The sequence below is a fragment of the Festucalex cinctus genome, chromosome 20, assembly GCF_051991245.1.
Source record: "Festucalex cinctus isolate MCC-2025b chromosome 20, RoL_Fcin_1.0, whole genome shotgun sequence".
Classification (NCBI taxonomy): Eukaryota; Metazoa; Chordata; class Actinopteri; order Syngnathiformes; family Syngnathidae; genus Festucalex; species Festucalex cinctus.
Genome location: NC_135430.1, coordinates 16,173,918 through 16,187,413, shown reverse-complemented (window position 1 = coordinate 16,187,413; position 13,496 = coordinate 16,173,918). Strand labels below are relative to the sequence as shown.

Below are 13,496 nucleotides of genomic sequence, written 5' to 3'. Positions count from 1 at the left end.
GTACAGTAAAGCACTATTAGATCCATCCAACAATTTTCGATACCGCTGTTCAGGGTTGCCGTGAGCTGAACTGACGCCAGCTGAGTCCGGACGAGAGGCAGACGACACACCGGACTTGTTGCCAGTCAATCACAGGGAAGAATGTAATTATAAAGAATTATTATGATAATAAAAGTCTGTTTGGATATGATCTGTTTTTATTTTCTGTTAGCTTAGCGGAAAACATTTGGCTCTACTGGCTAACAGGAAGAGATGGAGAATCCAGTTTGGACATCCAAAAGTAACGGATCCTTGACTTACGTGCTGATTTAACCGGGGACAGTCCCGTATCACGAGTCCCACCGTATTTTGCCATCCCCCATTGTTTTGTCTCACTTTTATGCAGCTTCTGTCCGGGTGTCCCGTTTTTTTGGTTTTTTTTTTGGTCTAGTCAGCAAGTCAACTGTTGGCGTCATAGCAATTTGTACGATACACCAATTCAATTTATTTACACATTCGCATTCTCATCTGTTTGAAAGCGCTATATAAATAAAGATGTCTTGACTTGACTCTTCTAATTGCTAGCAAGCATGTTTTGGTCATACCGGTTGGAACTAGAACTGATTCCCGTGTCTGACAATCATGGGAAATATAGTCCTAAAGTCCAAAACGAGACTTGTTTAAACATAGAATTGTTGACCAACTCACAATTGAATTAAATTAATCCAAAGTAAATATCCTAAATTAATCCAAAGTGTACATATTAAATTTAATTAATTATGAGTTTATTAAATGTAATATATTGACTGGTTGGTCTCTGTTTAATCTTAAATTGGTTCAATAATTTTCTTTTTAGAGTGTACTAGCCTAATCCTAATATTCTGGCGGCCTATTTCTAATGTTATAAGGTAAATAAATGGCACAGAGAGCTTATAATAGCTGCCAGGACCGAGCAAAAACTGTTGGATAATGGTGAATGCAGTGCATTGTTTACTGCTGTTGAACTGTTTACCTAAATAGCATTTAGCATTAGCTAACCGCCAATCACCCTTCTGACTAACAATTAAATTTATGGTAGTAACACTTTATAATAACTATCCGTTATAAGTAGTTCATAGATCATTAGTTGATTGTTAATTAATGAGTTTTTAATGACTTATTAAATGTTTGTTAACTGTTTGTTAAGGATTTATACTTATGACTATAAACAGTTATGTCATTATTAAACTGTTAGTTATTGAGTTATAAATGACTTGTGAACTGTATATTAATCATTTGTAACTATATATTATAAATTAGTTAGACTAAGTTAACAAACTATTAGTAAATTACTTACTAATGACTTGTTAAGTATCAGTTAATAGTTTATATCTGTTATTAGGACGTTATTCTAAAGTGGTAGCTATTCCTCATTTATTAACTGTTAGTAAATGAAGAACAGTTGCAACTTTACGATAACATCCCAATAGTATAAATTAGCTTCTTACTAATACTTAACTTATATATTAGCTAATTCTTTACATAGTAGATGTTAACCATCTACTAATACCTATGAAACTTTGTCAAACAACAAACAGGTGGAACAAGTTGAAAGTACAGAATTTGAAGGTGAAATTTAAAATAGAAAATTACTATGCCTTACTATGCCTAAATATCAATTTTCTGTACCATTGAACTTTTTCCACTCGTGTGCTCTTCTACAAAGTTTCACTGGTATAGTATTAGTAGATGGTTAACAAACTATTAACAACTGCTGTAAAGAAGTGAGTTAATCTACTACTTAAAGGGACACTTTACTTATTGATCCATTTTTAGCAGCAAAAAGTTGCTACTTTTTCAATAATTAATTTGGTGACGTGATTATTTTTTTATGTACATTTAATAACTTTTAAACCATTGTTAAAATGAATCGAACGCCGGCATGTTTGTTACACGTGACTAAATAACCCGGATGTTTACGTCACTAGTGTGTAAACGCTACACTATGGAAGCACTATGCAACGCAGCCGTGCATCTAGCGTCAAACCCGGAAGGATTAAACCTTATCGCTTCGAGCCAACACGACAAAATAACACTACCGAAGGAAAGTCTGCCTTGGATGTGAAAGTTGTGGCGCCAGATGGTCTTTTCGGGCACAAAATAAACTTTGACGAACGAGTGAATCAGGCGGGGGGTGGTGCGGGAGCTGCACAGGAATGGACAATCCGCTAATGAATGTGTGCTGTCTGGAAATGAAAGAACTCGAGGATCGGTTCCTTGCGGACAATCTCAACTGCATCCTGGAACATCAGACATTCAACATGGCAATACTAAATAGACATTCTCAGGATAGCTTTGGTTGCGATGAAAGATGTGAAGAAGAAAAGTCTTGGAGGAGCAAATATCCAACAGGTAAAGTGACACACAGTACGAGCAATGCAAAACGTGTGGAACTGACGAAATATTTCAGGAAAAAGAAAAAATAGTAAAATTAAATGTATCGTCGTTACAGCACCCAACCTCCCCTAGCTGTTTTTTTTTTTCTTTTTTGCGTAGCGTCCCGATGCGGTCAGGCCAGCCGCCACTCGAAAAGACGAAGTCAAGCCAGCCGCCCCAACGATTGTTAATACTGTGCATTACGGTAACGTGCCGACGTGCCCCTGCGTTGGCCACCTTCAAATGAATTATGAAATAAAACAGTCCGTGCAGTATAATAACCAATGCCCCCCCACCCCCGAAACATGCCTACCTTTCGCTTTAAATTTGCTTCGCTTCTCCGAGATCTTTCAGTGGCCGTAGTAAGACCTCGATGTGTGCCGACTGTTGTGAGAGTGAAGGCTCCGTGTTGCTAGCAGTTGCGGCTCCTCCATCGGCTTGATTATTTCCCACGTCTGGTTCTTTAAAGATACTCGGTACTGCGTTGGGCTTTAGTATTAGGCGTGTGGCGTACCCCATCTCAAATTTTAACATATATTCGAAGTCCTCATGCCTGAAATGTTCGCTGCGCACACGCCTGCTTGTCCTTCGGGAGGTTGACAGCACTTAGCAAACAAACCATTGTCTACTCAAGTAGCTTTTTTTTTTTTTTTTTTTTTTTTTTTTTTTTTTGGGGGGGGGGGGGGGGGGGGGGTCTCGCGGGTTTTTCCTTGCCGACGCCTTGCAAAATTTTGCAATACAGTAAGGCATAACTGACGTTTGTGTCTTCCTCGTTGTTATGTCTGCGTGAACTACTGTTCCCCAAGCGAGTATACACACTAGTGACGTCACCATTTGGGGGCGTTGCAACACGGAAGTACTTCTATGTTGAAAAAAGTTAAATAAATCAATATAGGAGTGTATTCTTCAGCTCTTATGCATGTTTCGTAGCTATACTAACTATTTACTGCCAATCAAGCCATACATGTAAAATTAAAGGAGCCTTCCTTTAAATATTAGTTATTACTCTATGTTATTGGGACGTTTATTCTAAAGTTGCAACTACTCCACATTTACTAACATGTAATAAATGAGGAATAGTGGCAACATTATAATAACGTCCCAATAACCTATACAAACTATGAAGTAATACTTAAGTCATTAGTAAGTAATTTGCTAATAGCTTGTTAACGATGTATTACTAATTTATAAAATAGTTATGAATAATTAATATACAGTTAACAAGTCATTTAGAGCGCAATAACTAACAGTTTAATAATGACATTTTTACTATTTATAGACATCATTTTAAAACCTTAACAAACAGTTAACAAACATTTAATGAGTCATTAATAACTCATTAATTAACAGTTTACTAATGGTCTATTAACTAGTTATAACGGGTAGTTATGATAAAGTGTTACCAAATTTGGTATAACTTATTTTATATTTGATTTTCAGGGCGGCACGATGCATGAGTGGTTAGCATGTCCGCCTCCCAGGGCTGAGGACACAAGATCGAGTCCAGGCTTCGGCCTTCCTGGGTGGAGTTTGCATGCTTTCCCCGTGCCTGCATGGGTCTTCTCCGGGTACTCCGGTCTCCTCCCACATTCCAAAGACGTGTTCCGAATTGTCCCTAGGTGTGGATGGTTGTTTGTCTCTGTGTGCCCTGCGATTGGCTGGCAACCAGTTCAGGAGCTGAAGCCAGCTGGGATAGGCTCCAGCACCCCCACGACCCTTGTGAGGAGTAAGCGGTTCAGAAAATGGATGGATGGATTTGATTTTCAACGCAATTGTAGTGTCCTGGTTTTTAATTCTGAAAATCTGGTCAGCTTTTCTTTGACTGATTTAGGTTAGCACCATTTTCGAAATAATGCTGCCTGTGAAGTTCCAAGGAAACTAAGTGTGTTTGCCTACTTTCTCCACAGGGCCTTGCGGAGAGGATGAAAAGCAGGCCAAACAGTAGTCTTAGGGGAGAACATGTTCCATACAGCCTTGTTGTGTCTGGCTTGTTCGAGCCTGGTCAGAGGAAGCTGGCTGGAGGGAATTCCTTGTCTGCTGTGAGCGTGTGCGCTCCAATGTGTGAACATGTGCGCCACTGGGACTCATAACTGCATTAAGAAAATCGCATTCCTCGACACAAGCGGCGTATCAAATATAACAAGGCAGATGGGATGTGAGTGTGATTAACCGGCGGAGGAATAACATCGCAGCTGCAGAAAGTCAAACAAAAGTGTGCGGAAGGCGGGGACAAAGAGTGAAAGATGAAGAAGGAATGCAAGCAAGAAACGTGGCTCCTTACCAGCGCGATAAACAAAGTTGGCCTCGGCCTCCGAGGAGGTCGGCGAGAGCAGCTCGTCGTCGTACTCGTTGGAGCTGAAGGAGCCCGAGTGGTTCCGCTTGCGAGCGTCCATGACGGCGTTGGCCACCATGACGTGGCGCAGCGAGTCGTTGAGATAGCGGTGCAGCAGGCTGCTCTTGTATTTGGGCGGCGACACGTAGTCGTCCGCCAGCGAGGCCGCCTCGCTGGCCGAGCGGAGGCCCGCTCCCATCCCCATCCCCATGGCCATGCCCATGCCCATGCCCATCATGGCGGAGCCTTCCTTCTTAATCACGCTCTGGTACATGGGCTTGGTGAGCTCCACGGCGCCGTTCTGGGTCCTTTGAGGGTTGTCGCCATCTAATACATTGACAAATGATGCCAAGAAAGACACTTAGCAATCTTCAAAACATGGTTAGGACATGTAATTGTGCTATATACAATATGTCCTCTATTGCTCAATAAAAATCTAGATATTAGTACGATATATTGACAAGTCTACCTTTGTTTTATTGAACAAAATATTCAACATTGGTGAAATACAACAAGATCTATTCTAAAATATTTTTATTGTAGTTGTGGTCACAGTGGTGTAAAATTGCACGATGACTGCGAGCAGTTTCTAATATTTTGGTCACTGTAAGGGAAAAAGAATAATTCTGTAGTATGATGCTGTAATGCACAGGGCAAAAAAAAAAATTATATAAAACGTTTTAATCAGATTAATCACATCTTAGAATTTTGATTAAGATTAATCGCTTGGTTAAAAATGCTTTTTTAATCAACATTTTTTGCCCGCCAAATTTAGAGAGCACCTGTTGTGTTAATTTTTTCGACATTTAATGTTGTAATGTCTTCAAATGGAAAGTAATTTTAAATTTATTACATGTTTGCGTATGATATTCAGAATATTTGTCCTAGTCAAAATATTGCTAGTTTTTTTCATTTTATTTTATTTGAAATTATGCAAGAAATTAATGTATTAGAACAAAAGAGGAGGATGAGAGCGGGCAGTGGATCAAGAAATGTTGAAGACGCCCTAATAATATTAAATATTAAAAACAGAATTGACACATAACAGGTGCTTTTCAAATTTGGCGTGGGCAAAAAAAAGTTGATAAGCCTTTTTATTTAAGTGATGAATAGTTATTAATCAAAATTCTAAGATGTGATTAATCTGAATTAAAAATGTAATCGTTTGACAGCTCATATATATATATATATATATATATATATATATATATATTTATTTAGGGAGAGTTTGTTTTTGTCTTTAGTCTCCTTCTGAATTTCACTCAAACATAAAGCATGTTTATCGTACATTTGTAACTGCTCATTATCACAATATGGATTAATCTACATGAACAAATGCAAATGTAAAAACTTTAGCAGCAAAGTCAAACAAGTTCAATACAGAATGTGAGTCAATTGTTGGATTAATACCACCCTGGTGTCAGTTAAAAAACTGCAGTATTATGTTTGTCTCAGCTTGATGAAATCACTGGTAATTATTACCATAATGTGTGGTTTAAAAAAATAAATAAAATTAATGACACTTTGTGATGCCATGAACGTGACTAGTATGTTATTTTAAATTTTAATTACTAGTCATTTTAATGGTTAAAGGCAGTCTGTTTATGCGCACTTGTCTAGTGCTAAAAAAATGATGAAAAGCTCAATAAAAATGAACGAATGTTTAATTTCCGTTGGCATCCCACTCAAGAGAATAAAGCAGCTGAGAAATGTGAGAGCAAGCCATAATGGATGGGAGATTGTTTCCGATTCATTTCAAGCACATTGCCCCTCTATTTCCGTCTGCAGAAAGCTTACAGCACTATCCGTGGCACTGCTAAGGTAATCAAATTAAATGAGGCCCCTGATGAAAGAAGCAGGGGAAGTAGATTTAAAAAAAAAAAACAATGTTCTGGAAAATCAGATATCAAGAGGGAAATCAAACGCTCCAATCTGGGTCGTTTTGTAGTTTGGGCAGGTTGGATTTAGTCTAGGCCAAATTATAATTACAGCTCATAAAAGGTACTCGCTGTATGTTCGCAGTCTGAGCAAAGATTCTTAACTCTTTGACCACCAAAAACGTTTAATGACGTATTCTAAAATCCTAATGAATGCTGCCAAAAACGTTAATTTACGTTTATTACGTTTTATTCTCTCAATGAGCAGCGCAACGTCTTGTGCTGCCCTGCCTTGTCACTAAACAAAAAATATTAGTGTCAAAGTCACTGTTGTGCAAAAAAAAATATTTTCTCTTAATATTTTTGTATTTTCGCTTTTGTCACTCCAATGACCTAATTTCAAATGATTACTAAAGAACGGAATAAGGTAGAAACACTTTTTTTTTTTTCTCATGAAAGAATGGAATCCAATCTTTCATATAGTATCCACCACATTTATGTCATCATACCGCACAATATTCTGTTTGCTTTGAAAGATGATTGAAAATGCTCTAAATCGGCTGGCACCGTTGGGGTCTTTTGGATAACGTTTGGCAGTCAAAGAGTTAAAATCCACTTTCTATTCTAAAAACCATCCAAACCGTGTTGATCTTCATGGCCGACATCCAAGTCTGGCACCTCTCTAAATAAACATCCAAACATCTCAAACATTTTCTTTGGGTGCGCAAGAGTAGCTACGATACAACTTCATCAAGAAGAATGGTCAACAGGTCAGCGGGGTCACATGTACTCATATAAATAGTCCCTGGAGCAAAAGCATAGACTTTAAAAATAATGGTGGGCCTTCTCGGAGTATGGGTCAAATGTGGGATAAGGCTTGCGGAAAGCTTCATAACCATAATGTGACAGGGGGAAGAGTCCGGGAGATAGAGCGAGCCACTGGTGGTACAATGGCATGCGGCGGACACAATGCAAACAACATGCGCACATTCCTTCGCCGCCGCACGCTCGACCTCGGCCTCTCAAAGGACGTAATTAAAGATTACTCACACCGCAGCGCTCTTCCTCTCCGTTCAATCTCTCACTATGCCGAGTATACGCTGTATGTTTTTTGTTTATGGATTTATTCCCCGCGTAATGTTTTCTGTCCTGTCAGTGGCTAGCAAGAGGCAGTTCTTACCTCGGGAAGCAGCGTGTGTTTGCAGTTAAGTACATAGCTGAGAGAAAGTTAGTCATTCACAATTGCAGACTTTGGGACAGATGTTGGCTCAGCAGGGTGTTTTAATAACAGCGTGTTACAGCCCGCTAGCCTCAGTGGCTCTAAGCTAGGTCACACACTTGCCATATCATACAATATATGGTATATACTGTGTTCAGAACAGCTTTCTGTGTTCTATTAGCATGTTCTGAAAGCTAGATTATACTATCAGAGGAAAGAGACAGCACACTTGGGTATCTAGTACACAGGCAGGCTAGCTTAAAGCGATACTTTACTCATTTAGCCATTTTTGGCAGTCAAACATGAATATTTTGTCTATAATTCATTTGATACTTTCATTATTTTTCATGTACAATTAATACCTTTAAAATCACATTTGGCAACTTGCTGTCGACTAAAAATGACATCACAAAGGCTCAGTAACCAATCGCAGCTCAGCTTGTGAATGTCACATGACCAAAGCTAGAAAACAGCTGAGCTGTGATTGGTTACCTGAGCCCTTGTGATGTCATTTTCAGTCGACAGCAAGTTGCAAAACAATGAAAGTATCAAATTAATTCTAGACAAAATATTCACTTTTTATTGCTACAATGGGCAAAATAAGTTAAGTATTTCCTTTAATTTGGGACTCGAAAATTTCAAAGGACACACTGAACTTAAAAAGTTTGATCGTCAATCAGCAGTCATTTGTAGAATTTGAATTTTCCTTTCACCCTTTGGAATGTGGAACGAGGTGGAAGAAAAATTATTAAAAGGTGGACAAGCTAACCGACTAGCTAAAATGTAGGCCAAGCACCAGTTTCAAGATCCAAACAAAATTAAATGTTGATCGGTCTCCTGGAACTGCTTGTTCAACTTCCAAGAGTTTATTGAATTTGAATAAAATGTTCCTCAGAAAGGAAGCAGTGTCACACAAGCTGTAATTTGACTACAAGCAATAAAAAAGGTTGCAAATTACCATAAAAAAAATACATTGTGCTTTTGGTGCTTGCCAGTAGTTTGACAAGTAAATTGATTTAAGTCTGTGTAACCCTCTCAAAACCCGAATTTTGCATTTCTAAAACCATGGATAAGACCCCTGGGATACTCATTTTCTAATCTTAATCCTACTACAGGATCTCCTTATATGGGCAGTGGCCATCGTATGTATGAGACTGAAGTATCCGGTTAAGGTGAAGGGTAATGGGATTTTTATTAGGTTTTAGGTTAATTAATGAGTACAAATTTACACGAATTCACACGCACGCACGCATGAATTTTGAGCTTAACCAGAATATTAACTCATTTGCTCCCAATAACGTATGAATACGTTCTATTTTAATTACCATGCTCCCAATGACGTACTTGTACGTTTTTTTGTTTTTTGTTTTTTAATGCTAGAGCACACAGAAGGCTTTGATGCAGCCTCTGAACTGAAGAGAATGCTTGAAGCAATGGTAGTTATTACAAAAAAAAAACGGCCAGCAGGTGGCAGCAGAGTATAAGAGATCAACCAGGGCCATGTTGTAAAAGGCTCTTTTCCCCACTGTTTTAAACAGATTTGTGAATAATGAGGAAACTTAGCTATATGCTAGTGCTAATTGCTGCAAAACGGAAACAGAAAAAATAATACTTTGGTAGGTTCCATGTGTTTTTTTTGTAGCAATATAACACAATATTCTGTTTGGCTTTGCAAAATCAGTCAAATTCCAGTAAACAACTTCATGCCCCGTTGTGATTTACAACACGACCGATACATTTGGAGTGTAGCGTTAAAGAGTGACGTGCGGTCGTACCGTCCGAGCAGCTGTCATCGCTGCTGACGCTCAGCCTCTCCGCGTTTCCTTGAACGTACTTGTTATACAGCTTGATCCTGAGCGCCCAGCTCAGGTCGGGCTGCCTCACCGTGTTCTTCAGCCTCCTCCTGGCATTGGCGAACCAGTTGGACACCTGACAGACGAATGAAAAGGAGAGTCCGGAAATACAACCGTTACTGTTTTGACTCGACGCAAAAAAAAGACTTTCATAAAAACGTCTGTTCAAACAGGCCAGTTACTAAAAGGAATTCCAGACAGTTTCGTCTCATATTTTCTGCACCTAACACCCTCCACATGCTGGACCGCCAATAAAAATCATCTCTTATTGATCAATGTTGACTTAGATGGACGTCGTCTATCTTTATTCTGGATTCGCTTGGCCTCCTTTCAATAACGCATAGTTCCAACGCTGACCTCAAGTTGCAATAAAAAAAAAAAAAAAAAAAAAAAAAAGGACACTTGAGCTTGTTCTTCCTTTTACTGGGAAAGAAGACTATTAGATGTTATACTAGAATAACTGCTCACACTCAATTGACTTCAAGTGTTTTATGAAGGGGCAGGGACGCAGGCCTTATGCTGAAGTACTTATTTGTGATGGAAGTATTGTGTTTCTTATTAACTAAGACATCACACATTGCTTCGTCCAAAAGCGTTTGAGGTCCAATCGGGAATGTTTAACCGTAAACCGCAAGCACATGTACCTCTTCAAACAGGTTTTTTTTTTTTTTCCAAAACGATCTCATCTGGACTAATCAAAGTCGATGACATCAAAATGTGCTCTTTTGAAAAACAAACATATTTGAGAAACAATAAATAGACAATTTGCAAAATTTGCCTTTGAGTCATTTTGCTCTCAATAATGGTGATATTTTTGTTGAGTGTTAAAAGCATCCCATCGTCCAACGTGAAGCATTCCTCCGCACTTTAAAAAGCATCTTTACCAAAACAAACACCTCCATTAGGCCATCAGAAACGAGAACCAGACCGAGATTCACAGCTAAAGTGAATATTCTGCAACAGATGTTGTATTTTTTTTTTTTTATATTATATGAGAGCCACATTTACTTTCTTCTTAATGGTCAGTAGGATGATGCAATGTAAGGCAAGTAGGGGGCGCAACAGCTAATAATGATAATAATTAGTAGACGTTACACCAATCTGATCACCTGGATCGGGATCAGACAACATTTTGCATTTTATGCAAAATTGGCAATCAGCTGTCATGTCTTAATTTGTTCTATGAAATAAGACATTGTTATTTTTAAAATATTTTTTTAAGTATTAAAGTTTTTAAAATCAATATATTGCTCCATCTTCTGATCGAATCGGTGATTGTTCTCCCCCCTCCCCAATACTCGATCACTGATCAGCAAAAAAAAAAAAAAAAAAAAGAAAAAAAAAAAGGGTTGAGTAGTCTCCAGTATCGATACCAAGTACTGATACCAGTAGTACTTTTGATTAATACAATTTCCTCAAAACATAAAAAATCCTTGAAATTGCATGAAATTAATGGCGTTTTTAAAATGTATTTCATTCTTCTAGTTCTTGATCAATAAAACGGCCACAGGAGATACAAGTATCGGCCCGATACCAATACCGGATACCGGGACTCACTCATCCCAAATAATATCCATCCATCTAATTATCAATTCATTTTAATCATCACTAATTTTCCATCAAAAATGTAAGAAGCTAGTCTACAAGGAAAATTACATGACTAATTTCTTATTATAAATTATGATTATATATTATTATAAATTACTGTCTTATGTGCAACATATGTTACGAAACAACAAAGACATGCCTAATTCAGCAAGTCAGTAGCTAAAGATTTTTAGCAAGTACATTTACAACCCACTTGTTGCTATGCAGTATTTGTCGCACGCTAAAGAAATTAAACGGAAAACTGCTGTTCTCAAACTAGCATACGATACACATTTATGACATACTCTGCATTAAATATAAAATACAACATGCAAAACAAATACTGCCATCTGCTGGATCTAGCGTACTGATATACCGAACCGCTAAGCTTGAGTGTGAACAGAAAAATTGGAAGAAGTCCGGAATAATATCCACGGGTGCGCGAGTGTTATAAAATAAACAGCTCAAGTTGTAAAAACATGTTCTCCTCACGGCCTGTCAGTTCCAAAACTCAAGTTCACGTCCAGCTTTTTTTTTTTTTTTCCCCCAGAGCTGATTAGACACACACGCAGCGCGGCGCGCTCGCACGTGCGCTTGACCGAAGACTGAAGGTCACCCACCTGCACCAGGGTCATCTGCGAACCCAGAGCCAGCAGGATCTTCTCGGTCTTGGTGGGGTACGGGTTGTCCCGGTGCTTGTACAGCCACTGCTTGAGCGGCCGCGCCATGTCCTGCAGGGCCTGACGCTTGTGTCGCACTTTGCTGCCGCCGGGACGACCCCTGATGGGGACACGCGTTGAATTTTACAGTCCAGTATGTTGTTCATACAAGTTACATCGACATCTTTGCAGTTCCACAACCAGAGTCGAAGCAGAAACAAATGCTCTCTTTTGATTGACACTGCCTGCCAAAAAAATATTCATTTACACATTTATTTATTATTTTTTTCAGATTATAGTTTACAGTGGTGTCAAAGTGCACTTCATCATACTAAAAAGCGATTTTTTTTTTATTGTACTTAGCTTTTAAGCAGAATTTTCTAAAGTACACTACCCACAATAATAAACATAGTTAAATTAATAAAGAACACATCAGAATTGTGTCGAAAAGTGTCTGGTGATAGCGTACACATTTAAATTAAATTTTATGTAAGGATAGACTGATTATCGGCGCCGATATTCAGCATTTTGACAAATATCGGCCTTTAAAAAAAAAAAAAAAAAAAAAAAAGAATATTAAGGTCGATAACAGATCAATTTAAAATGGTTTTAACTACAGGAAACTATTCATATAAAAAAAAAAAATCACTTAATTTTATATGACGTGCTGTTGGCACTCAAAAAACTCTGCACGTTTTGTTTGAAATTAAAAAACAAGTGAAAATATTAATATTTCAGATATTTGGACATTTTGGAAAACTTCATTCACTGTAGAAAACAATAGGACACTTTTTACTTATTTTATGTTTTCATTTAAGTTTTGAAGACATGCTGGTGACCGTGGGAGCTCCCTGATCTTTTTCTTAGATTTAAAAAAAAAATATTTATATATAGTTGGCGTCAGGCCAAAACCTTGTAGCTTCTAAATTATCACTTTTAAGGTAACTCCAAAAACAGGATGTTTGTTCAGTCATTAACATTGCATCATCGACAGCTAGCCGTTTTCAACACTTAATTGGTCACAAAAAAAAAGAAAAAAAAAAAAAAAAGACCAGTGTACTGACCTACGAGCCAAAAATTTAAATTTTTGGAAAAATATTAAATTTGCCAAATTGTGATTCATGAGGTTTAGACCTGACGCCAGCAGAAAAATAAATAAATAAGAAAAAATAGTGACTATGGATTCCTAATATCGGTCGTTGACTACTACTAATGGTATTGGTATCAGCCCTAGGGGGAAAAAAAAAAAAAAAAAAAAAAAAGAACATATCTGTCCACCTGTAATTATATATGTCATTTTAATTGTCTATTGTCTTTCCCATTAAAAAGCAGAAGACATCAGACAGCTCTTGAAGCCAGATTAGTTTTCCAAGTGGCATTTATCTCAAACGTCAAACTCCGTTTAACACTTCAGCTTGATGTAAAATGTGGTCCAAAGACTTTTTCAGTGGAATTTTTATTTATGAAGTCATGTTTCACAGCTTCCAGGTGGACCGAGTATGTCATTATCAGTTGTGACATGCAAAGTAAGCCTCACGATGTGATGGCAATTTTCTCATCCAATCCTGGAATTGA

General features: G+C 37.9%; 1 protein-coding gene across 3 annotated transcripts in view; it reads right to left on the bottom strand.

Moving 5' to 3' along the window:
• mkxa (mohawk homeobox a) overlaps positions 1 to 13,496 on the bottom strand; it is a 30,018-nt gene that overhangs the window by 13,927 nt on the left and 2,595 nt on the right. For all 3 annotated transcript variants that reach the window (XM_077509449.1, XM_077509448.1, XM_077509450.1), the window contains exons 4-6: positions 11,883 to 12,042; positions 9,598 to 9,751; positions 4,676 to 5,053 (exon numbers count right to left, since the gene is read on the bottom strand). In XM_077509449.1, the coding sequence (XP_077365575.1) occupies positions 4,676 to 5,053; positions 9,598 to 9,751; positions 11,883 to 12,042 (692 nt within the window). The remainder of the gene's footprint in view (positions 1 to 4,675; positions 5,054 to 9,597; positions 9,752 to 11,882; positions 12,043 to 13,496) is intronic.